This window comes from Aythya ferina (assembly GCF_964211825.1).
Source record: "Aythya ferina genome assembly, chromosome: 3".
NCBI lineage: Eukaryota > Metazoa > Chordata > Aves > Anseriformes > Anatidae > Aythya > Aythya ferina.
This window is the reverse complement of record NC_140298.1, coordinates 44,013,472-44,039,010: the sequence shown is the minus strand read 5'-3', so window position 1 is coordinate 44,039,010 and position 25,539 is coordinate 44,013,472. Positions and strand designations below refer to the sequence as shown.

Below are 25,539 nucleotides of genomic sequence, written 5' to 3'. Positions count from 1 at the left end.
TTTTATATGTATTAAAAAAGCACATATTAGTCACTCTCAATAACTTTTTAAAGACAATATAACATATTTTAAAGACCTATAACAATAACAGAACACATCTTACAATCATATGTTTCTTTTTTTACTCAAAAAAAAAAAAAAAAAAAAAAAAGATTTTGTTAAACCCTGTTATGCAAAAATGTTCCCTACTCAGATTAAGTAAAAGCGTATTTCCTTAAAATGTATTACCAAAACTATAGTGTTGGTTTTTTGATTGTTGTTTTTGTTTGTTTGGTTGGTTGGTTTATTTATTTACTTATTTATATTGTTTTCCTAAAAAGGAGCCTTTAATTCTAAGATCATGGAGCATTCCTACAAAAGATCTCTCTGCAACTGATTTCCTTCATGATCCATAAAAATAATTTCTTCCAGGTCTTTAGGGAACACTTAGGGCTGAAGTATGTTTTAGAAGTTACTGATTGCATCTGGTTTGCTTTTATTTCTTGAAGATTAAAATTGTTCTTGTCCCCAAAATATTTATAAAGATACACATTTTTAAATACTTTGTATGCATTGTGGTTTGCAGAGTGTAGATTGATATATTTATATACTTGGTGATACATTTGATTGCTGAACTAGGAAGTTATTTTTGTATAGTATTATTTATATGGATTGGAAATGACTAAACCTATGACAAGACACACTTCTCAAAAGCAGTTAAGAAAAATACTCTTCTTTGGATTATATTCAACAATTCTTTTTTAGCATGTTTATATATAAAAATTGAATATTTTTTACATAAAAAATAGAAGTATTCTGATTATTTTTAAAAAGAATTGCAGCCTCTAATACACTCTAACAACACTAAAGAAATGTCTCAGAAGATAAACTTCCGTAATGAAAGAATGTATTAGACTACTAATTTTCAAGTTGTAATGGAAAAGTGATAGAACAAGTCCAAAAGCAAACAAGATGTAAGTCAGAGAGGAATTACAATCCTTTTGCATACATGTGAGCAGCTTGCATGCATTTGCAAGTTAAAAAATTATGACCAGACAGTAGATGCCAGAGTTTTCTGGGAATTTGCCTAGCAAATCCATGGCCTTAATAAACCACATCACACAAATTTTGTTTTTCTGTCTGCACAAGGAAGCAAGAGTACCTTTTATAACACCTATACATACCGGAATACTGAATGCAAGAGATTGGGGTTGGTTTACAAGTAACAGATATCTCTCTCTCATAGTTGATTGGAGGAGAACTTTCCAAAGGATATTCTTTACATGTACTTCAAAGAAGGGAAAGAGAGAAAGAGAGGAAAAATATTGAAATACCTAAAACCAGTAGTAATTTCAATTATGAACTAAATGTTATTTGGGGAGTTATTGTAAGTATCTTTATGTAAATATTCCCTGAATATTATGTTATATTCCCTGAATTTATGTTAAATCCAGGATAAGGGACAGAACAAATTAAAAATTGTCATACTTCTATAACTGCTATAAATTCATAGAATCAAGAATTAACATGGAATTTTACAGAAAATCAAACTTTTTAAGATTTATAATTAACTAGTGAAATTATTTTAAGAACACAAACTACCTTGTGACAGTAAGCAATATGAAAAAAAAATGTCCATGTATATATAAAAGCAAGAGTGACACTTATCTATTTAACAATGTATTAAACAAAACAGTAAGTGCTAAGTAGCTTAATCCATCACAAAATAATGCAAACCAATACTGAAAATCATCTGAAATGCTCATCTAAAGGCTTACCTATGTGTGCAAGGAATATAAAAACTCAGCCACCATCTATTAAATTTTTAAGAGTTTAAGAAGAAAAAGAAAAATTGCATTCATCAATATTTTTATGTTTGTACTACAAAGAACAATGACTATTTTGTAGAATTTTGGTGGAAAGAGAAAAAAATGTGTGTAATATCCCCATTTAATGTACCATACAAACTAAAAGTGCCAGCTCTAAAAAAATATTAGCTCTTTGTATCCACAGTGATCATGAATCCACTGGCCAAACTATATCATTATGCAATCTCTGTTTAAATAACAGAGCTTGATTATACTTGATTTTAGGAGTGAATGAGGCACATGATAGGAAATCATTAAGTCTCACCTTGGCACATTCCATTGCTTTTCTGACTAGAACTGCAGGTTAAGATCTTGTTGGAACTTTGCCTCCAACCATAATTAACACCTATTTTACTGTCTAGCAACAAAAATCCAAGTAAAATAAATGTGTAGATTTTCTGCATAAGACTTAATCAGTTTTAATTGTCAATCTGATCATGTGAATCATTTGTTACAGCCATTCTGTAGCAAATTTACAAAGCATTTTAGTTCTATTGATACTACTAACTAAAGCGTTCCCATGAGAGTAGCAGTTACAAATAATATTTATGATAGAACTCATTTTAATTTGTTCTTCTTCTAATGCAGTTGCTAGGTTACCTACCATTCAACACTGGTCTTCCGCTTTGATATATAATTTTTCTTCAGGTTAGTATTTGGAGAAAACATGGTCATTCTACAAGAAAGAACAGAGACTCTCCTATATGAAACATTAAATGTTTCATGAAAGAAAAGCAGTTTGTTTCAAACAAAATATAACCCTAGTTCCTTCTTACTATTTATGCCTGCTACTAACGTCAGTCGGTAAGATAATGTGCACAACGAATGATAAAGGTATCTTTAACGATCTAATGCTCAAATTTACAGATAAGTTCTGCTTTCTGTCAGTTACTTTTTGGATAAAGCATTCTGAAGGCCAAAATCCATTCTCATAAAGTCCTCAGATATTTCTTTCTGCAGACTGAAGAAATGAGAAGAGTTTCAAAAAAGAGAGAGAATGCCTAGTACAGATTTTGAAAGAAAACTGGAACAACTGAAAGGGGAAGGTAAGTTTTGAGTTGACAAAACATAAAGCCAGCAAGTGCAGCACAACTCTTCATATAGCAACACCAGTTTCAACAAATAATAATAATAATCATTAAAAAAAAAAAAAAAAAGTAAATGGGTAAAAACAGGTGTCAAAGGTCTTTTCCCTAGCCAGTTTTTCCCTATACTTCAGCAGAATTATCAGATTTCTCTGCTACATTCCCTGAGAAATGGAATGGAGTCCAGACTCTCTGGAAACCGAGCTTGTCAGACATGCTAAATCTCGCAGTAGTGGCAGCACAACACTTAGCAAAAATTAAGACATTTCTTAGCATGCTCTTTGCAAGAGCTGCCGCTGCGTGCAGATCACTGAAGAGTGAAAGACACTCCATCCTGAAGCTCTTGCACTTTTAACACTTCTTACTTTCTATTTCACAGGTCTGAAGATTGGAGAAACAACAAAGGTGATTTTTTGGGATAAGGTGGAAGTCTGACACCCTGTTAGAAAGCAACTCAGAATGTTTCCCAGGGACGACTCTGGTGGGTGGGATAAACGAAAGGTATGAAGTTATGAATTAACTTTCCTACGCATCATCACGATGATGGCACACAACCAAGAACTATTTCAACTGACAAGTAAACAAACAAGACACAAGAGACGAGGGTGCAATTTTATAGAAGCCTTTAAGCCAGATTTAGTTTCCTCTGACTCTGATTTTTTGATGAAGGAACATTTCAAGTCATGTTCTCAATGAACACTTAAATGGTGAGTTTGATAAAACAAGGAAATTCTATGTCACAAAATTAGGGATGAGGTGAATAGATCTTTCCTGAACTAACAGAGTCCAGTGCTCAAGTTCATCCTATCTTACCTAAAGCTTTCAGGTTTAGAGAAACTGAAGAGAAAAGACAACACAGTCTGTATATTCACTGAACCAGGAACACACACAACACATCCAGGAATCATGGACCCCAGCAAAAATGGGTCCATCATTTCAAAGTCATTAAATTTATTTTGAGGTCCCAGCCTCTAATAGTTGTTCTCAGAATATAAAACCAGATCTCCCAGTAGCTAAAATTGTAAACCTAAGTGGTTCTTTCCCCAGACCACTTAAAACGTACTCAAGTCTACTGCTGACAGGCAAATGCTATTCTTGATGTCTCAGTTCCAACACCCACTTGAATCCAAAATAAGGATAATTTCTCATATAATACCTTGCACCATTATATTTATGCTATAACAGTTATAATACGCAAGAATGGTACTGTCCAGCATAATCCATACCAAAAATGAAGTGCCTTGTCTAGGATCACCTTGAGCTTTGAGACACAGACATAAAATCTCCATTTCTCTGGGGAACTCTAGCACAACACTGCTCATTCCATCTGAGTGAACTGTTCATCCCAAGAGAAACCTTTGCAAGCATCCAAAGGACATAGGCAAAGTTACAGCAACTTTCAGAGAACTGTTTCACAAGGGATTTTAGAGGCTCCTAAAAAACAACCACTACCAAAAAGTTCTTCAAAGACAATACCACACCAGCAAGGAGAGGTTATACAACTCACAAAATTGTAACATAGCCCATCTCAACAGATGGCTAAGATGAAATGAAAGACGTACTTCTCTGTATGTTGACATGAGAATACTCTGTATGTGTAGAATGAGGGAAAGAGCTAAGCAGGTTGTGACATAGTACTTGGAAACAGGCACTGTGCAAACGTACACAGAAATTTTCATTCCAAGACACCAATCAAAAGCTGTAAAATGTTGGTTTTACAACACATTTTTTAAAATATTTTGTTTGTTAATATAATATCTACCTTTTATGGGTTGTTAATTTCACAGTGGTGAGATTACACATACCTATTATGTGATAAAATATACACCAGTAAAACCGCTAAAATACTAACATATCTACTCACCGTGGTGCTGCTGTATATCCTGATGACTGAATTTTATAATGGAAAACCAATGGCTGATCTTTCACAGTGCTTTTCACACCTATAGTAAAGTAACTTAATATTCATTAAAGTGTTTCTTAACATTATATTTTTACAAGTTTTTAGATGCACAGTTAAACTTCTGCTCTAGCAATTTTTAATGTCTCTTTATATTACAAAGCATATTTATGAACAATTATTGTAAAATAGTGAATATTGAGAAAAGGAAAGAAATATAAACTGTTCCTTTGAATAATATCCCTTCTCGAATAGTATTAAGTAGGAACTTCTCTAAACTTTGAACTAACAAAAATACTGTTCTGAGGATTTTTTTTCATCGACTCACAAATTTGTTTTGTAATTGCTTAATTTATGCTTAGATTTTATAAGCACTAGTTATAATCTATTCACGCCCTATATTTGTAACATAGAACAAATCCAAAGACTTTTAATAAACTGACTGGCAGGTACAAATAAATGTTTGTTCTTTTATGTGGCTTCGGAAGTCATTAATAAAAGCTGCAGTTATGCTGCTGTTCTGAGAAGCCTCAGCCTCCAACCAAAACTAAATTATTAGCATTTCCTATCAGCAGAAACAAACTAATTACATAAATGGTGTAAAAGGGGAAAAGTTGTTCATATTCCCAGGGGAAAACTTCAGGTGCATTGGCAGTGAGCTTGTGGGCACATTCACCTATGCCGCGGATAGATGCGCCTTCAACTCCCACCAGCAAACCTCTCTTTCTAAGTAGTGAAGAGGCAAAAAAGGGTCCTTCCTGTGGAACTTCCAACACCATTTGCCGTAAGAGATTTATTTCCTTACAGCACCTAAGCTATCTGAATGAGACATGTCAACGAGAGTAAAACTGGCATCAGTGCTGGGTTGCAGAAGCAGGCTGGAATTCTAGCTAAAACATTGTAGATGCATTCTCAAAATATCAAACAAAACTAAAAATATAACCTTTGACATTCTAGCACGTCCATGAAGTACAATCAATATAATCAAAATAGACTATTCTACACATCTACAGCTACTGGTAATATTCTATCTTTTCTAAAGAAAAGTTGATGATGAAAAAGATATATTTTCTATGTATTTTCTGGACTTAGTTTTGCTATTGTTAAGCAAAGAAGCTACATGTGCTCCCACAGCAACTGGAAGTCTGATGTTTGGTTTTTAGTCAAATATCAGGAACCTGAGGCAAAACTTTCTAAACTTACAGGTATTAACAGAAGACTCTTCAGGATAAAATTAATCAAAACATGTCATTAAAAATAAGAAAGAAAATATAATATATTTTTATACATAAAATATAATATATTTTTATACATATTTTTTTATACATAAAAATATATTACATACTGTGAAAATACTTGTGGAAAATGTAAACTTTCTACACATTTTAACTATTTCAAAACCCAAAGTTCTCAGAGGATTATATTTAAAAGAAGAAAAATGCTATATTACCATTCACTACAAATATATATGTGGAATATGAAATGTCAGCATAAGAATAAAATTCTTTCTAATGAAATAAATATAAAATGCCGAGTATAAGAGAAATCAATATATTCATTATAATAGGCACCACATAGTGGAGTCAGTTATTGTTTTTAAATATATAACATTATTAGTTAATATCAAAATTTGTTTTACACTTACCAAGTGTTTTCCTAGAAGGTTCCTTTTTGCTTTTATTTAAACCTTTACGCAATGGAGATTCTGGCAACAAAGAACACCTAAGTTATAAAGCCAAAACCGCAAATCAATCAATGCAATGGACAAAAGCATCAGATTAGGAAAAGGTGTCAAAACTTTTTAGTTATTTGTGTGTATGTGTGCGATACCAGTGCGCTTTTTGGAGTATATCACTTATCATTTCAGATACCCAGAAGCATAAGCAAGCCTCAGTCCAGATTATATTCACAGGCCAGTGCATTTACAGGTTAAAATCTCATTTCTTTGAATTCTAAGTGGTGATATTATTATAAGCACTGAAATCTTCACTTCTCTTCACTGTAAACTGTACATTTTCCAGTGACTTCAAGATCTCAGCGTTTTCCTGAAAACCACTTCCAAGATCATAAAGGAGTCATCAGTAGTCACCATGGATTCACCAGGGGATGTGATACTTGACCAATTTAATGAACTCCTGGGATGAAATGACTGGCATAGTAGACAAGGGGAAAGCAATGGATATAGTCTACGTGGACTTTAGTAAGGCTTTTGACACTGTCTCCCATAAGATTCTTAGAGAAGCTGATGAGGTATGGGATGGATGAGCACAATGAGGGGGTTGAAAACTGGCTGAACAGCCAGGCCCAGAGGGCAGTGATCAGTGGCCAAGGCCTACTTGGAGGCCAGTAACCAGTGGAGTACTCCAGGGGCCAGTACTGGGTCCAATCCTATTCAATATCTATTCTAATAATCTGGATGATGGATCAGGGTGCTCCCTCAGCAAGCAAGAAAACAAAAAAACAAACAAACAAAAAGAAACAAACAAACCACTTCAAGTTATACTGTACCTGGCAATGACTGATAGACTCTTCTCACTTGCTCTTACGAAAATACCACCCTGCTGAGATCTCACCAATGCAGGAAGGTTAACCTCCAACACAGCAATCACATCTTCAAACATTGAGGTGATCACACATAAAACCTGCAGCAATTATACTGCAAACTAACACTCCATGTACTTTGTAATTTAAGCTCTAAGTCATTTGTAGTAGAGAATTATTTTGTGTCATTTATTGAATTACTCAAAAATGTCCATCAATTTCATCTCACAGAGTTTTAAGCAGTAAAAAGTTCTTAATGCTTTCCTTCAAAAATATGCTTATGCTGCTTAAATATGTGCCCTAACAGACTTTCATACCTAACACTCACAGAAATTACAACACCTTCTACAATACAGATATTTATGCAGTAAGAGTCATGAGAAAAGAGTCACACATGGAGGTAAGACTGGTTTCAGAGTCATGCTGAAAACACACTGAGAACTGATTAACACAAGTGAATTATTTAAGTGAGAGAGCCTTCTTTAAAAGAAAACACTGCTATGTCAAATATGAAGCAAGGCTCAGCTCACTTCTATAAGAAAACTAATATCAAAAATGGAGCATAGAAACATCACCTTTATTTTCCTTAATAGCTCTTTTGGTGATTTTCCACAGAATTTTTCTCACAACTCATAGAACATTAGCAGGTTTTTTTGGAAGGATTCAGAAGCAGTTCATCCCAGCATTTACTTGAGAAAAGGTGTAACAACATGTATATGCTTTTTTCCCTTAAGAGAGTACCTCTGCTCCCACAGTGGTCATTCTCAGTGTCCAAGGTACACACCAACTACTATAAAAAACACTTCACTTTTTTCTTATTAATCATTTCAGATAGTATCCAAATTGTGAGAGCTTTAAAACTACCCAGCTATTAAAAGTACTAAGCTCCATAAAGAATCAAGCACCTCCAGAGAAACTACAGTATAATTCACACCAAAAAAAAAAACAAAAATAAACAAAAAAAAAAACACCCTCAAAGTTGTACATTAATCTGTAAATGAAATGCAGAATTAATGCTTATTAAAAAATGGAAATGTAAACATTCATTAAGTCAACGTTTAATGTATACTTACCTTTCCATTAACTGTCTTCTTAGCTAATGCACATGATACAGCAAACTGAATGCTTAGGCCACTGTAATCTTTACCAAAAAGAACATGGTGCTATAGAATTGTATTTACATTGAAAATGGAAAAAAAAAAAAAAAAAAACAAAACAAAACAAAAAAAAAACATAAAAAAATTACACTAACTTGAAAACATCATAACCCACTCTTTTCACTGTATATCACTCTAGCTTGTTTAAGAAGCTTCACATTGTAAAGCAGGAATAGAACAACATCTAGTTAGGTTGTAAAATTTTATAAAAATTCATCACTAGCCACTACAGAAATCTAGCAGTGACATGTTTTGAAACAAGTCAGCAATGCCAGAAAAACATATACAAATAAATATTAAAATAAAATATTAAAAAATACTTAATTTCTACTGTATTATACTATTTGGTAAACTAATTGTTATACTTTTATATCAGGTGACAAGAAAAGCAATCCCATTATGTTGTAGTCAGATACTTTATGATCATACCTTTGTAACATAAAAAAGCTTCCAATTCAAAGGTTGTCAAATTAATAATTAACAATCCAGTAGAGGTTCCTATCCAAAAATAGCTAGAATTCAGGGTGTAAGGTCTAATAAAAAAAAAAAAAAAAAAAAAAAAAAAAAAAAAAAAAGTGAGTGTGATGAAGAAGCTATTCTTATTACAAGATACAATAATACTCATTACCAATTCCACTATAACAACAATAAAATCTTTATTGGAGTGATTTATTAAGTCTACAGTATTTTTTTTAATCTGTAGGATAAAGTACAAATCTTCAATCAAACTTTGTGAAGTTTTGAAAACTAGGAAGAGAACACAATTCTTGATTTCATGTAATTACTCATGGCAAATCTAAACCAGCATAGGATATACTTCAAAAATTACTGTGGTTTGTAAGAGCTGGGAGATGCTGTAAAAGCACTGTACGCACACAAAGTAAATTCAAATGAAGAGGTAAATCTACATATATCCTTACTTTTACCATCAGTAATATGAACAAAGGAAAAAAAAAAAAAAAAAAAAAAGTGAAACTTCAGGTGTTTTGGTAGACTACAACAGTACAAGAGATGAAACAGCAAAAATTAGGGGAAAAAAATAAAAAGGCAAGCTTCAACTGTCTGCATCAGTCTTTGCTTAGTGGTCATAATATTGCAGTTATGTAATGAAATCCAGTGTTTGCCAACACCACAGAGCAGACCAACTGGTCTACAGCTTCAGTCAGCACCCTCACGGAAGTAAAACGTTATCAAGCATAACTTGATTATACCAAATAAATGTTGCCTTTCTCAAAAACTAAAAATGTTTTGATGCCACAGTAAATAAGATCTGTCATAAATATTTACATATTTTTTGCAAATAGAAGTGAGTACACTTATCTATTTGATTTGCAAAGTCAGACCACAAAAGTTGAAATGAGGATACAGAAAAACACAAAGTTGATGCTTGGCATGAAAAGAGTCACCACAGTGGTTTAATACTTTTTTTTTTTTTTGTGCTCTGTATAGTTTTATTTGTGGTTTGCACTGCTTTCATACACTGCAAATACAGACTGAATTAATTTGTGAATTCTTTGAAATGTTTATACAGTGAGAAGTGGTATTATCAAGTTATTAGGAAAAATGATATCAAGTTATATACACAGGAAGTTGATTTCACACTGACTTTACAATAATAAAATGTCATTTGTTGCAATGAAATTATTCACATTCAAAAAGCTTAGGGAAATATGAAACCCATAAAATTTTTGTACACCAGTATTGCAGAAGCATTTCATTTTTGCATTTCATTTTTGCATTTCTTTGCAGGCAGGAAAAGTGGCAAAATCCAGGACTGGTCAATTGTTCAAATGAATCTGAACCTCTACTAAAACCAACACACGATAATTTAAAAATCAAACAGAAAACTAATTCTAACCACAAAACTTTTAAAACAAACTCTTTAATAGTGAAACTTTTTAATAGTAAAAAATTAAAAATCATGGTGGTTTAGAAGCAGAACAAAATGTTCTTGATGCCATAGCTAAAAGGCTAATTAGTCTTTACAATGCCAGGTGTACAGTTCCAGGCAATACCAGGAGGACAGCAATGCTATCTCTATTGAGAGCTAACAGAGGTATCTCTATTCAGTGGTTTATTTTACTTAAGCCACTGTTGTGGATTTATTTCAGGCAACCATGTCCAAAAAAGACATTGAAAAAGAAGTAAGACTGAGGTTCAGAAAAGGTTCAAAAGAAAATGTTAAAAATTGGTATGAGGTACAGAAAATATGCCTTATACAAGGCTCAAACTATTTTATCCAGGATTAAGTATAGAGATAACTTGTTAGTGAGCTGTAAGTAGCTATGCAAGGAGGGAACTTGATAATAGTTGGCTCTGGATTACCAGAATAAAAAACATACAAAGAGCCAATAACTGTACATCACAGGTAATTCAGATGAGAAGTAGAATGAAATGAGTCAGTTACTGGGACAACTTACATAGGGACATAGTGAATTCTTCATTGCTAGAAAACTAGACATGTTTAAAGAGGTCTAATCAAATCTATAGTTTTCATGAAGGTAAAGCTGTCAAGATTTGAGAGTGGTATTATACAAGCATTAAAACAAATTGACTGTAATTATTTCTCTCTTGGTCTTAGAGGTCTGATATCCCATTAAAGTAAGTCTGAGATGTATGTCTTAGAACTCACCATTTCCTTCCTCTCTATGGTAGAAAATGTGGGCATCGTGGAAATAACTGTTTGTAAATAATTACCTCGATTTGATATAAAGTCAAACAAAATGATACAAGACTGATGGATATTTTTCTTCTCTCTTTATCAAAAATGTTTATAAATCTAACCAGAGTATTAATCAGCTATACCTGTACAACCCACCTGAGAGCAAAGACTGGAATAAACATTTGCTGAAACACAACTTGGCTGAGAAATTTTTCCAAGTGCCAGGTATAAATAACAACAAAATCAAATTGTTCTATGAAACATTTATTGTGACTGTATCTGGAATAGACTCCTGGATGTCTGTTAATATGGTTAAACTTCTCTCCCAGAAAGAGCTGCAATATAAGATTTAATTTAGATATACATCCTTTACTTGGCCAACCAATTCCATAGGAAGAAGTAAAACCATAATGATTTGAAATGTCTGTCTCTCTGACAGCCTATGAAGTTTAAACATTTACATTAGGAAGGCAAACTGACACAGGCACGCAGTGACTGCATCAGACTTATTTCCTTTAGAAAACAAGCTAAAAATAAATTTGACTTATTAATTCTAATTAAATACTTTTAACTAGTTAGTTCTGATCAGCTGGTATCAAGAGATACCAAAGTGGATATTCCCAATGCCATTTTCATGAAATTATTTTTCAGGCTAGTAACCTGTTTTAACTTTGTATCACTTTCTGTATATTATCTAAGAGTAGGTCACTAAAACTTGCAGATCACTGAACATATTCTCTGTTTTACCTGTCACATTAAAAAAGAAATAGTAAATTGAAGTGAAGGTGTTCTGAGAACCAACAGAAACTCCTAGGAATAGATTCCAGTCATATACTTGGTAATATTTTAACGGACTTACATGTTTTCTTCGTTACAGAAACATTCTGAGTAGTCACAGTGTTCAATTAGGAGGATAGACAATGATGTTTCCACTGACCCTTCTGGTCTCACACTGTTTGTTTTGCAAAGCTTGGAATTATTTTGTCTTTCACCTAAAGATAGCCAATCAACAATACCATCTATCAACAAAACAATGAAATGAGGGAAACGGATGGCATTTAAGAGAAGATTCGAAGTAATATAGTAAAGTAGCATGAAATACATGTAAGACCACAGTTAATTTCCATTTCAAAAGATGGAGATAGCCTAACAGCCAGCCTTCTTGAAACAGCTCTCCTCAATACTGTGTTATTTTTAGTACTATTTTCTTTCAAATACTTAATAAATTCTGAAAAGTTTACTTAGGGACTGAAAAGAATTTGTAGAAGCTAGGTGCATTCATATCAAAAAGTGACTCTGAAAGCCATATACCAACAGCCCCTAAATATGCTTTATCTCAGCTTCAGTAAGAATTCCATGTCATTGAGATTCATTAACTCTATCACTTATAATAAACTCTCACGGTATCAAAGGCACACACATAATTACCAGTAATAATTGAAATATATCAGCATCTTAGAAGAACTATGCTACCTGATTCTTTGCCAGATTTCCAGATTTTATTACAGAATTTCTCTTGCTCTTTCTTTAAGTCAATACGTGCCACACAATGGTAATTATGATCAGTGATTAAACTGAAGATCCGAAGCTGCAAGAAAAAGTAAAAGTAATTGCAATAACTTTTTGATACTAAACATAAAGCTTACATGGATAAGAACTAGAGGTCCAATATTAAAGATGTAATTAATGTATTTTTATATGTTATATATGATATAATTAATGATTTTTTATACTTGGAATCTCACCTTGGACCAAAATTAAATTATATGAATTTATATTCCAAGATCATCAATGGCTATTTTCAATATCAGCAAAAGAAGCCACTGTCAATTTAAACTGCATGTCTAATTCCCATGTTTAAATCTTTGAAAAACACTTCTCACAGATTATTTCTTACAATTAAAAATCAAAGGTATTGTGCACACAATTTTTCACTGAGCCATGGAAATAAATATCATTTTTACCTTTCTCTTTTTAGGCATCACTATAGTTAAGTGTTTAAACAACAACAAGCAGCCTTTAAATGCTATAGAAAAATCTCAGGTAAATATATTCTCAACATTAAATTAAAGAGCAGCTGAAATGCATAGTCACATTATCATATTTTGCTTAGAATTCCACCACACTGAAATCCTGGCCTCTCTGATTTATTGTCATGGGTTTCAACCATTGGCCAAAAAAGTAGAATTCTGTTTTACACCCTTTTTTCTATTAAAATGGATGTACTTATAGACCCTCAGCGTACACATGCTATGTACTTACTGATTGTAGTTCTAAAACCTTTCCTGGTTTTCAGGAAGAAGATTGCATTATATAATAGAGGTATTATATACCTTGCATGGTTCATACTCAAAGCAATGAATTATGCTTACAAAAAATAATTGTAACAACTCAACATTTGTATGCAAATTGTAAAGATTTTTGCTAGACAGATAATTAATAACAGGTGACTGTTTTGTCATACAGAGATTAATTTTTATGTCTAATTCTTACCTGTCCGTCACCACATCCAGTGATAATCTGTTTATTTTCTTCATCAATTAGCAGGCTTTGCAAAGGATATGCTGCGCCAAAAGAGGTGCAATTATTTCCAGAGTACACAGATATCAGATATTTTATTAAAACACACAATTCAAAACGGATGCCTCCTATTGATAAGGACAGGTGAAAAACAACAACACCCTTACTGCAATCCTTACAGCTGCAAAGGGCCATAGCTTTTGCATTGCAATGGGCTTTCCACTTGCAGGTCTGCAACCTGCCTTTCATCCAAGTTGCCATGGCAGTGCTTTTGGGTAACCATCTAAATCACTACCATGACAGTGGTTTTCCACATCCTTTCACCCAAGCTGCTATTGCAATGGTTTTCAGGGCCCCTGTAGTAGTAGTAGTTTTCCCTTGCTGCTCCTACACAATTATTCTCATGGCCTTTTACCTGCAAACCTTGATATTACTGTTAAAAAAAGCTTTTCAAGTGTTGCAATTGCCATACATGTAGGCAATGGGGGTGGTCTCCCTTCTTCCTCTCCTTTCCTACCATGTGGTTAGAACTCTTAGTTTACTTTTGGGCATATAATAATTATGATACGATTAATAATAATAATTAACAAAGACTAAAAACTAACTCCCATGCACCTGTTGTCTCTAGTCAAAGTATGCTCCAACCTGTACTAGCTGCACCATAAGCAGGAACAATGAGCACAGAGTTTAAGCAGGTCCCAGTGAAAACTATATGTTACTTCAGGAGACATTTTATTGGCAAGGCATGTCCTTGCTGCACTAGAGATGTTTGTCTTCCTCTTCATTCCTTTTGTTCTCCTCTTTCCACAAAAGTCACTGACATTTTTAAAGTCAATGTATGCCTTTAGCTAGAGACCCTGTTAATAAATCTACATATGGTACACAAAATGTCCTTTCATGTCATATACAAAACATGAAAGAAAGAAAGTCCATAGAGAGTGGAGCTGTATCTACAAAACAAAAGAGCTCCTATTTGTATATCTTACTAATTGCCAAGAGTTATATGCACTCCTTGTACAAACAGAAATGCTTATGAAAGTACACTAAAACTATCTACCCTGAAAAGAAATGGCTTTAAAGAACAATATATTTACTAGCATATAATTTATTAGAAATATTTTGACTAACTCAACTAAATACCTCTATAATGATTTTATTTTATTGTCAGAGACAGATGTTATGAAAAGGTACATAAAAATAAAAATTACCTGTTAATATTCCTGACTGATATATTAACAGACCAGTAGAATAGTCCCATACCTTTAGGGGGAAATAATACATAAATAAATAAAGATAGGCACCTACTTAGATCTTTGAGGAAAACACATACTTAAAGGCCATCAAGTGGTGAAAACAGGGAACCGCAACCCTTGATACAATACAGTAAGGTTATTTTCAGCAGCTGTTGTTTTGTTTTTCACCCCATGTTCACGTTTGTTTAACTGATAAGGAAACCCACCCAATATGGATACACAAAGCAATTAGAAGTTAAGAGATCTTGAAAGTTAAGCTAAAATAATGTAAAGACATACACTTGAACTCGTTCTAGATTTCACACAGGAAGTTTGCATGATTTCACAATTTTGATATTGGGCCCTACAATAAGAGATTATTAGTAGTAATAATGCTAATTATTATGATCTATACATTCACAAAAAAATCAGCTTTCATCATTATGTTGACTAAGAAAGCTAAATAAAAACAAAAATCTCCTCTCATGCTGCTACTTCTACAAGCCTTCCTCAACACAATTTCTTCTACTACATTTACAATAGCTATCACAGCATAGATTAAAAGCATCGCAGCCAGACAGCCCCTGCTCTCCAAACATGGCTGTGTGCCTTTGTATATCTCCCAAGCTTTTTGCTTTGTTCACACTTCAATATTCTACTAAAAAGCTGCTTCCTAGATTTTGTTTTTCATTGTATCTGAAGAGATTCTCACCCATTTCAGTTCTTTAACCTAGTAAAAGGGCTAGGGCAGCATGAGGCTTTGGATGACCTGTGTCCTGTAACCATTGGAGCCAACTACCATAGACTCCAGTGTTGCTGCCCTTAGAGAATTGCCCCTAACCTGCAAAATAAGGCAGGGCAAATAAAGTAGGAAGACAGTCTTACTAAATTATTTGATAGACTTGAAAGATTTTTTCATCTGATTGTCATTTTAGTCCCAATTTTTATCCGGGTGAAAACACTTTATCATTAGAACTTTGTTTAATTTATCAATTCTTCATCAAAATCATAAGAAAGAGCATAAAGAGCTTTTCTTTAGTCATTTTCACCTTTATTTAATTTATTCAGTCAATGTAAACTAAATAAGAAACAATCAGAAAGTCAGAATTATTATTTCCTAAAATTCTAATTCAATCTTTGCATTTCCTTTGTTCAAGACAAGGACAAAAATCAAACCAGCATTTTCTCAGAGATCCATAAAAATTAAATTTAAAAATAAATATATGTAAATTTGCACTTTACATAACAAAAAATGCTGTTTACAAAAAAACAGCAAAATCTGCTTTTACTTCAGCATGTTGAATCAAATGCTGGGTTATGTTTAGAGGGATATAGAGGACAATCAGTGGAAGACTAAACTGCATCTATTCAAAGCACCCATCCCCATATCTCGTGGAAGACACACCTGCGTTCTCCCAGGCTCCTTTTTCCTCCTTACTGCCTAAGATGTCTTCAACTGTCATTGTGTATACAACAGCAGCAGTCTATGGTGTCATCATGTAAAATGCTGTCTGGCAAAAAATCCTAGCAGTGTCTAATAATGCAGACATGTGTATCGTGTGATACATCAAACCAATATTCCCATAACAGAATATTCCAATCACTGTCAGCAGACTCGAAGTGGAATGCTTTAATTCAGTTCAGTATACTGAAAAACTTCAATTACAGCCAAACAGATCAAGATATGTTGTGTTCATTTGCCAAATAATAAAAATTACCAAAGTTAACACTTCATCATAGAAAGTTTTTAATATATAAAATCTGCATTTTTAATATGTATATATATAATATATATATTTATATATAATATAATATATAATTTAATATATATTATATTATATATATATATAATATTATACATATATATAATGATTTCCCTAGCATCTCTTAAGAACAATGTCCTGATCTCTACAAAGTCAAAGATGATTTTTGCTTAACTTGCAGTAAACATTTATAAAGAAAAAGACAATTTTACTTCAAAAATTCACTATATATATTTTAAAGTGCAGCCCTACAATTTCCTTGCCTTAAAGCTTCTGTCTTCAGACACTGATATAAGCACATTTCTCTGCCGTGTGCAAAACTCAGCAGCAGTAACTGGAGCCAGGTGACCATTCAATTCAGCTAGTATAGCTTCATTCTGTGATAAGTTTAGCCAAAACAAAAACAAATCAGATTTAAAACAAAAACTGACAATTAGTTCAAGCTTTTAATAATTAATAATTATTATTAAAAATACCAGATTTGTGTTCAAAATATAAATTCAATAAGATTTTTCTTAAGCCAAATGCAGCCCTTTATATCATTCTGCTGGCAAAAACACTAAATGCTACATTTGCTTCTTCAAAATGAATGATGTAGGAGTAATTTTTCAGATATTGTCAGAATATTTTCTACTTCTAAGTTATTGAGGTATTGTTTCAACTTTTTATTCTAGTCTCTTATCCAGTATACAATTCATTATAAAGCATTAGTTAATACTTATTTTCATGTATATGAGAAGATGACTGCATTTGATTAATTATTCTGACACAACTGTATCATTATAATAAGCTAAAGGAGCAATATCAACATAGCTAAAAAGAATGGTATCTCACCTTTGCACTTAACACGTAGATCCGATTTTCAGCACATACTGCCACTTGCTGATCATCTGGACTAAACCTTACATGAAGCACTATTCCCAAAAGAGTTCCAATAACAATTCCTTGAGGTGTTATCCCTGCAGAAAATTTATTAAGACTCAATAAATTCTAAAACTCTAGTGCAGTTTGATTCTCAGAAACATTGCACAACAGTTACCTAACCACACACCTATGCCAGCATCTGTCAGGAAGATGTACAGAATAACACAGAGTTTAATAATCAGAGACTTGTAAAACAGTTTGGAAGGGACCTTTAAAGATCATCTAGTCCAATCCCAGGCTATTGGAAAGCAAAGCACACAACTATGCACCAGGATTTCTCCATCTGCGTCGTTGCCTAGACAATAACTGGTGCTCTCTGAGATACTACTAATAAGTGTGCTGATCAAATTATATTTTCATTGAAAACTGCCAGGGACAGGATTTTTGGAGTAGGGTGATGAGCCCAGAGAACCCAGTAGTGACACGTTCATTTTGGAGGTAAGAAATCCTGATTCAAGCCCATCAGAACAGAGGTTTGAAAAATATTTCTTCTGGGTGAGTATTTCAGCCACTCAGTCACTAAGCAAGGGGGACTTTCCTTCTCTTGATTTTAATTCCTCGGTGGGAAAGGGTTAAAGGAGGGGGTATGTCACTAAAAATCATAACAGTTTGATAAGACTAGCTTTGAGAACAGGTTCATGTTTCATCCCTCTCTTCAACACAAAATTGAAGACAATTGAACACAAAATCAACCATCTCAGTGGTTTAAGCAGGTTGGCTTTTACAGATTTGTACTTTATGATGCTACTTTTAACGATGTGAAGAGGCTTTGGGTATCTTGTTAAATTTTAGGATTTCATAGGCAGAAAATTAACTAGAAGAGTCACAACAGCTATAGATTGTCCATTTCTTGTTTTTACCCCAAATGCTGTGGAGTCTTTTACAGCAGATTAATGTGTCAAGGTCTATCAGAATGGAGAGATGGATCACACGAAGAATTCCTTAACTACCTTGATATATTTGTTAAAAATATGGCAAGAAAAAGCAGGCCAAAATTGTGCAGAGAGTACAGTCGGTGGTGACAAAGACTATACAGCTTCTGCTGAAGAGCCTGTGGATAAAGAACAGGGGAAGAAGGAAGTCTAGAAGCAGTGAATCTGGCTCTCAGATGTCTTTGTATTAAAACTACCCATACTGTATGCCTTTTACTGCCTATACCTATCTTCCATTTTTGTCTTCCCCATATTCTTAGTCCCATTTCATGCCCACTCCCTGAATTGTGCTTTGATTCTCTGTGTTACACTTATATGGATTCAGATGTAGTGATGACATGTATTACTAAAGTACTTCAAATGTTGATATTTCTTTACATTTATTTTCATAATATGTAGAATTGCCAATTCAGTGTGGATCAGAGTACAAGACACAACTCCCACACATTTAATCATAGGCAAATCTATGACATTTTTAGTAGTGATGGACAACACCACACCACTCTTTCACAATAGAGGCTCCAAAAGAGGTCCATAATGATTCCCAACTCTCACACTATAATATTCTTTTGGACTTTGGGTTCTTGATCTCTTTCATTCTCTTTTGTTATTCCTCTACTTCCCAGTCAATTTAAGCTCAAAGTGGAGTTAGCACTGCTTCCTAGAATCAAACTCCATCTGTTGAGGCTCCAACCCTCACTGGTGTTCAGGACATTAGAACATGTGCATTTTTTGTGACTTCTCACCATACTTCACTCATGCACTCCCCTCCTAGATCAGATACTTGCACGTCTCTCTTTCACACACACATACACACAACAGTGTTTCAGAGGCAGGAGAGGAAGGACCAGACAAAGCAGGATGGAGCACACTAGTTCTGCACATATTCTAGAAAAGTTAGCATTTAGTGATTTTGGCATTGCATGCTTAGTTAAGCTGTGCTGGCATGCTTATAATGTCAGTGTCCCTTTTGTGACATAGTGGTAAAACCTGTCTTCACAGTGCTTCTCTGAGTTTTCTCTGACAGGTCTGTACACCGAGGTCTCTGTTGTTGCTGCTGCTTACTCGTTTTTCCCCAGCTGTACCAGGCTTCCAGAGGCCCACCAGCTGCTGAGCAGTGCCCAGCTCCACGGCCAGGACCACGGCCAGTTCCCGGCTGTGCCGCGTTGCCCCTGTGGCGGGTAGGTAGCTGATACTCTACCTTCTTGCTCTTTCTGCGCACATTCAGCCAGATTCCACACGATCACGCACTCACGGGAAGCAGAGCAGAGAAGAAGTGGCTCGGTTTTATTTCCAAACGACAGTGCGGAAACTGAGTGCTGATGTCCTAACAGATGTAGTGGCTGACAAACATACATAAAGAAGAGTTAAATGAGTCACTTCAAATTAACATTACAAACAGTGCGAAATTGTAAACTGATAATGTTTGAGCAATTAACAAAATTGTTCCAAACTCATTTTTCTTTATTGCTCCAAAATCACTTAATAAATTACAATATAGCTGCACTGGGTCTGGCTGGGACCAAGTAAACATTCCTCACAACAGTTTGTATGGTGCCATTCTGGATTTTGTGACCAAACTAGTGATGACAATACACAACATTTTAACTGCTGCTGAACAGTGCTTTCAAGGCTTCCTCATTTTGCCAGCCTGTCCCCACAGCATCCAGCAAGTTGTCTGTGAGCAGGCAAGAAGCTGGGAGCTGACGCAGCTGGGACAGGTGACTCGAGCTGGCCAAAGGGATATCCGAAAAAAGCGACATCAGGCTCTGCAACAGAACTGGAGTGTGAGAAGATGGTGTTAGGGGTTGTCTTCTATGGTGGCAATTGCTCAGAGGGTGGCTGGAAACTGGTCTGTTTGTAGGAAGTGGTGGGCAATTGTGTATTTCATCGCGTTATTCTTCCTCTTTCCTTTACACATTAACCTGTGTCTCCCGACCCACGCCTTTTTCTCACTGCTGCCCTGGGGATTCCCTCTCGCACCCTGTGCTTTTACCTGCCCGGCCGGGCTCCAGACGCACAGCTCCCTTTTGTTCAGCGGGAACGCGCAGTAGGGGTGGCTGCAGGCCGGCTGCACGAAGCGGGCCGACAGCCGCGATCTCACCGCGTGTTTTTCGCAGACGACGCCGGCTTTGCCTCTCCCCGCAGCGCAACGCCGCGCCCCGGCCCTGTCCATCCTGCCTCAGGCCCACGGCAGCACCGGGGCCATGTCCCCGGCTCCTCACAGCGAGGCGGCCCCGCGGCCCCGCGCCCAACGGCCGGGCCGTTACCACGGAGAGGAGACGCTGACGGGGCGCGGCCGCGACCGCCCCCGCCCCGAGCACCGGGTGCTGTGCTGAGAGGCGGCCCCATTCACCGCTCGGGACACGCAGCGTGGCTTCCCTAAAATAATTCCCCCCCGAGAACGCTGGATGGGGGCTTTCTTCTGACAGTCTGCACGAGTGATGCAGTTGTGAACGCCTCGTGGCGGTTTAGTCGTGGGGGAATAAAGGCTGGCGAAGCACAAAAGGTGCTGCTCAGGCGGGCAAACGGTGCTGAGGAGTGAAGAGCTTGCTCTGAAGCATGTTGTGCACTTGTCTGCAGCTGTCCCTGAGCATCTCAGGGTGCTTTTTTTCTAATTCATTGCACTGCAGCTCATTCTCACCTTTAGATGTTTGTAGCTACACTACTTCCAGCAACCCACAATTCATATACATGTAAATTAGGGAATGAGAAAAAAATCCAAGAAGCCATCAGATATCTTGAACCGACTTATTACCTGATCAAGCAGGAATTACAACACCAACTGCATTGCCACAGCTGAACCCTGATCCAGTAAAGTCAGTTTGATAAAGACGGATGCAGTGAGAAATGTACAGCACGCTGCATCCCCAGGCAAAATAACCCCTAGCGATGCCCCATTCCAGCGCAACACAACGCTAAAAGACCCTGGCCCCAGCAGGTCCTCATAGCTTGGGTATCCACCTATTCCACATGGAACTACTAACTACATTAAAATAAATAAATAAACAAACAAACAAAAATAAAATAAAAAAAAAGACTTACGATGTTATGGAATTTTAGGGAAACACCAGTTCCCTGTCATGTCATGTTTTTGTGTGCTTTTGTGACTAATCTCAATACCTTATCATTTTAAGAGCAACTTTAACTAATGCGATTTAGCAGCTTTAATAGTTTGATGTGTTTTGAGCAGTTGGTAAAAGACCGATGTTGATTTTAAGAAAGCTCAGCCTTAGTGGAATCTACATTTGTCAGGTCCATGCAGCCCATCTGTTTGAGATAGGCATGGACAAAAGTTACGTGGGTTTTAAGAAATTGGAGAGCTAGGGTTTGAAGACAGCGTATTGTCTTATTCCATGAATACAAGATCCCTGAGGTGCATAAACAACTCCCCTTTCATCACCCAGCACACAACATTCTCCATGAAGATTTTATTATCAATTCCAGTCCTTCAGTCTTGCCTAGCTTTACAGCTTTCAGGCAGGGTAAGGTGCCTGTTGAAATCAGCGGGCTCTCAAAATCCTTTTTTTTTTTTTTTTCCCCTCTTTCCATTTCTTTTTCCCCATCCTGTGATCTTTAAGGCGAAGTCTGTGCCGCCACAAGAGCTGCACAAAATGAGAAATGCCACAAAAAGCCAGCGCTGGCCGCCGCCTCCCGCCCCGTCCCGCTGAGCGCCTCAGCCCGGGCGGCGGTTGCCAGGGCGACGGCCGCGCCCCGCCGCGCTCTCGCGAGAGCAGGGCCGCGGGCGGCGGCTCGCGCGCGGCCGTGCCGGCGGTACCGGCTGTAACGGCTTTTAACGGCCGTAACGGCGGCGGTGGGTGGTGGCCGCCGGGCCGGGCTCTGAAGGGGGCGTGCAGGGGGCGCGGCGAGGCCGGAGGGGCGGTGCCGTGCCCGGCGGCCCCTCGGTGGGGCCCCGGGGTGGGGCTTGGTCGCGCCTCCCTGCGCCGCCGCACGTCCGCGGAGCCGAGCCGGAGCCGAGGCGCCGCCGCTCCCTGCCCGCGGCCTGGGCCGGCCCGCGGGGAGGAGGCAGCTGAGGGGGGCGGCCGGGCTCCCGGCTCTGTCCAAGGTCTCCTGAGATCTCCCGGACGCCGGACAGGAGCTCAGGTGGGATCGGCCGTCGCTTGTGCTTAGCCAGGTGTTTTCTGCTGCGACTGTTCCTCCCCTCGGGTGTTGCTTCATCGCCGCGGAGCGGCTTGTTCTCTGATCCAGAAGGCAGCTTTTCTGTCACTGTTCAAAGGGCTTGGTCGGTCCGGCAGGTTCTGCGGGCGCTGTGCTTCCTTCCGTGGTGCTGCCTTCGCAGAATTGTGGCCTTGTGTTCTAGAGGCCCGTGGGACAGAAAACTTGTTACTACAGAAATGCTCGTACGTTGTTGTCCCTAGATCTGGCTAGCTGGAAAACCACTAAGCTTTAAGCGACATCTCGGTGGAAGTAATGCTGTTTGTTTACATGCTAGCAATTTACCAGCAGCTGTCACGTTTAAGATAATAGCTCCTTCCTCATGGAAGGCGTGAGGGAGCGGAAATCTTCATCTGAAACATCAAGGTGCATGTACTTCCAGTTCCCACACTTGACTAAGACCAGCATGTAAAATTCAGTCACCTGTATGCTTTGAAAAGCTTTGACAAAATTCAGAGCTTGCTGCTTTGTTCACGTGCACTTTGTGCAGCTGTTGAAAGGTCTGGAGTGCTGCGGGCATGCTCAGGCTGCTCGGCTGGGAGCGTGCAACAAAGGGGAAAGGGCACAAGGGCCTTCGTTTTGTAACAGCCCTTTCCCTCTGCCCACGGTCCCAGCAACTTGAGCTGTAACAGACAGCAAGTAGGCAAGTGCTGTAAAGAGCTGAGCATTTGTAAGGTAACAAAAACTTTATGAAAGTAAAGGCAGTTCTTCAGTGAAAATATGCCAAATTTGGTCATAGAAATAATCTATGCTGTAGAGCAACAATTTAGTATATTTAGTATATATCTCAGTAGATGATCTGTCTTTAGTTCTAGCTCCCTTCCTACTGGGGGTCACAATGCATTCTGCTTCACACATGCACCTGGATTTGCACCTGAACTGTTTTCTGAGGTCATTTAAATCCTACCATACAGAGCTCTGAACTTAGCAACAGGGTGGTTTCTTAACTGTTTAAAAAAAAAAAAAAAAAAAAAAGGAAAAAAAGTTAATGAATGTACTTAATTGAAGTTGCTTAACATTTTATGAACTAGAGAGGATTTCTAAAAACTACCAAATTAAAACCAAAAACTGATTCCTTCCAGGAACGGAGTATACTAAATCTAAATTCTTTTGTATTTGCAGGGTAGTGCATGTGACAGTAGGAAGAATCAGAGTAAAACTTAATAGCCATGGCAGCACGCTGGAGGAGAGTCCTGGTAATATTTGTGGCAGCTCAAGTACTATTTGTGGCAAAGACCTTTGAGGAAGAGGATGTACCTGAAGAATGGCTGCTTCTTCACGTTGTTCAAGGTCAGATTGGAGCGGGAAACTACAGCTACTTGAGACTCAATCACGAGGGAAAGATAGTACTTCAGATGCAGAGTTTAAAAGGCGATGCGGATTTGTACGTATCTGATATAACTCTTCACCCCAGCTTTGACGAGTACGAGTTACAGTCCGTAACTTGTGGCCAAGATGTTGTCCACGTACCAGCACACTTCCGCCGCCCGGTGGGAATAGGGATTTATGGTCACCCCTCTCACCTGGAGAGTGAGTTTGAAATGAAGGTCTACTATGATCGAACAGTTGTACAGTACCCTTTTGGCGAGGCTTCTTACAACCCAGAGGAGATGGAGGCAAACCAGAAATACTCACACACCACAGAAGATGAATCTCAGGATGAAGAGTCTGTTTTCTGGACTATACTTATTGGAATCTTGAAATTAATACTTGAAATTCTTTTTTAAATTCATACACACTGGACTAAATCAAATTTCAGCCTGTGAAATTGAACATTAATAACTTTGTGTAATATTTAATACTCTTTGTTGTGTTTCCTGAACCAGAAAGAAAGTGGGGGGTGAGGGGGAAAAAGCCATATTTGATTTTATATTGTAAAATCCTGCCCTACATGTAAAATGAGCAGCAAGCACAGTATTTGCAGTATTCAACTTTAGAGATGGGGGCTTAAAGATGAATGTAGAGTTTGGAATCTCTGAACAGGTGCTTAGGAAAAAAAAAATCAGCCCTAATCCTTTATTTTCTATCATTATTTTATAAAGAGCAAAATACAAACAGCTGCACTTCAGTGCCCCCTCACAATCTCGAGCATATTTAAAATCTACTCTTTCTCTGCCAGGTATCTTCAGTAAAACTAACTAGCAGAGGCTTTAGAGTGCAGTCAAGCTGAGGAGCCTAAGGTGACATAAGGGAAAACCAAACAATCACCTAAGGGGACAGATGGTCTGTATTTTGACTGCTTGTGCTCTGCATCCCATCAACCATCTGTAAGCAGAAGCCTGTCCACTCAGCACCTCTGCAGATCCATGACCTGAATCAAGTACATGTTACTTTGATATTACTATAGGGAAAGGAAGCCTTCAGCTGTTGTTACTTGTCAATATGACATTCTCATTCCTCATTGAAGGCAATGCAGTATATAGGATATTAAGCTTGAGAGGTTTTTACACCTCCCTTTACAGCTTTTTGTGATTTTTTTTCTTTTCAAAAGATGTTTACACGATTTTTTTTTTTGGGGGGGTACATTTATATGAACAAGTCCTTAGCTTGCAAAGAAAATTTTTGCTGAAAGGAAGTTGCAGTATATTGTAAGAAGGTCAGATCATGCTCACTCTTCCCTGAAAGTTAGTTTTTCCAGGAGTATTTTTCGCTTTGGTTGAGTCTTTCAAGATAATCAATTGCTATGCAAGTAGTGTATATTTAAAATTGCTCTGTAATTTTCTTTTCACAGAGCTTACTGATGAATGCACTGAAATAAACAAGAATGTTACTATAATTTTATACAACTGGTGCATGTACA

General features: G+C 36.9%; 2 protein-coding genes across 3 annotated transcripts in view; one reads left to right on the top strand and one right to left on the bottom strand.

Annotated features, from left to right (window-relative positions):
* WDR27 (WD repeat domain 27) overlaps window positions 1-20,766 on the bottom strand; it is a 119,321-nt gene extending 98,555 nt beyond the window's left edge. Inside the window, exons 1-15 of the mRNA XM_084513690.1 lie at window positions 20,560-20,766; window positions 19,765-19,906; window positions 17,542-17,666; window positions 16,971-17,084; window positions 14,921-14,972; window positions 13,686-13,756; window positions 12,666-12,780; window positions 12,052-12,184; window positions 8,960-9,063; window positions 8,447-8,514; window positions 7,341-7,474; window positions 6,478-6,554; window positions 4,797-4,875; window positions 2,452-2,523; window positions 1,164-1,267 (exon numbers count right to left, since the gene is read on the bottom strand). Of these exons, the coding sequence (XP_084369816.1) occupies window positions 1,164-1,267; window positions 2,452-2,523; window positions 4,797-4,875; window positions 6,478-6,554; window positions 7,341-7,474; window positions 8,447-8,514; window positions 8,960-9,063; window positions 12,052-12,184; window positions 12,666-12,780; window positions 13,686-13,756; window positions 14,921-14,972; window positions 16,971-17,084; window positions 17,542-17,666; window positions 19,765-19,906; window positions 20,560-20,739 (1,570 nt within the window). The 5' untranslated portion in view covers window positions 20,740-20,766. The remainder of the gene's footprint in view (window positions 1-1,163; window positions 1,268-2,451; window positions 2,524-4,796; window positions 4,876-6,477; window positions 6,555-7,340; window positions 7,475-8,446; window positions 8,515-8,959; window positions 9,064-12,051; window positions 12,185-12,665; window positions 12,781-13,685; window positions 13,757-14,920; window positions 14,973-16,970; window positions 17,085-17,541; window positions 17,667-19,764; window positions 19,907-20,559) is intronic.
* Window positions 20,767-22,537: 1,771 nt separating this feature from the next.
* LOC311434487 (UPF0669 protein C6orf120 homolog) lies at window positions 22,538-25,515 on the top strand. 2 transcript variants are annotated; one of them, XM_084514686.1, is made up of 2 exons: window positions 22,538-22,667; window positions 23,862-25,515. In XM_084514686.1, exon 2 carries the CDS (start codon window positions 23,909-23,911, stop codon window positions 24,464-24,466), a length of 558 nt encoding a protein of 185 aa, XP_084370812.1. In that variant the 5' UTR covers window positions 22,538-22,667; window positions 23,862-23,908; the 3' UTR covers window positions 24,467-25,515. The 2 variants fall into 2 exon arrangements, with proteins under 2 accessions (XP_084370812.1, XP_084370813.1); XM_084514687.1 differs by lacking the exon at window positions 22,538-22,667 and adding an exon at window positions 22,796-22,924.
* Window positions 25,516-25,539: the final 24 nt, after the last annotated feature.

What these genes read in the sequence shown, in the direction of transcription:
- LOC311434487 (XM_084514686.1), top strand. Translation starts at nt 23,909, where the DNA reads ATGGCAGCACGCTGGAGGAGAGTCCTGGTAATATTTGTGGCAGCTCAA.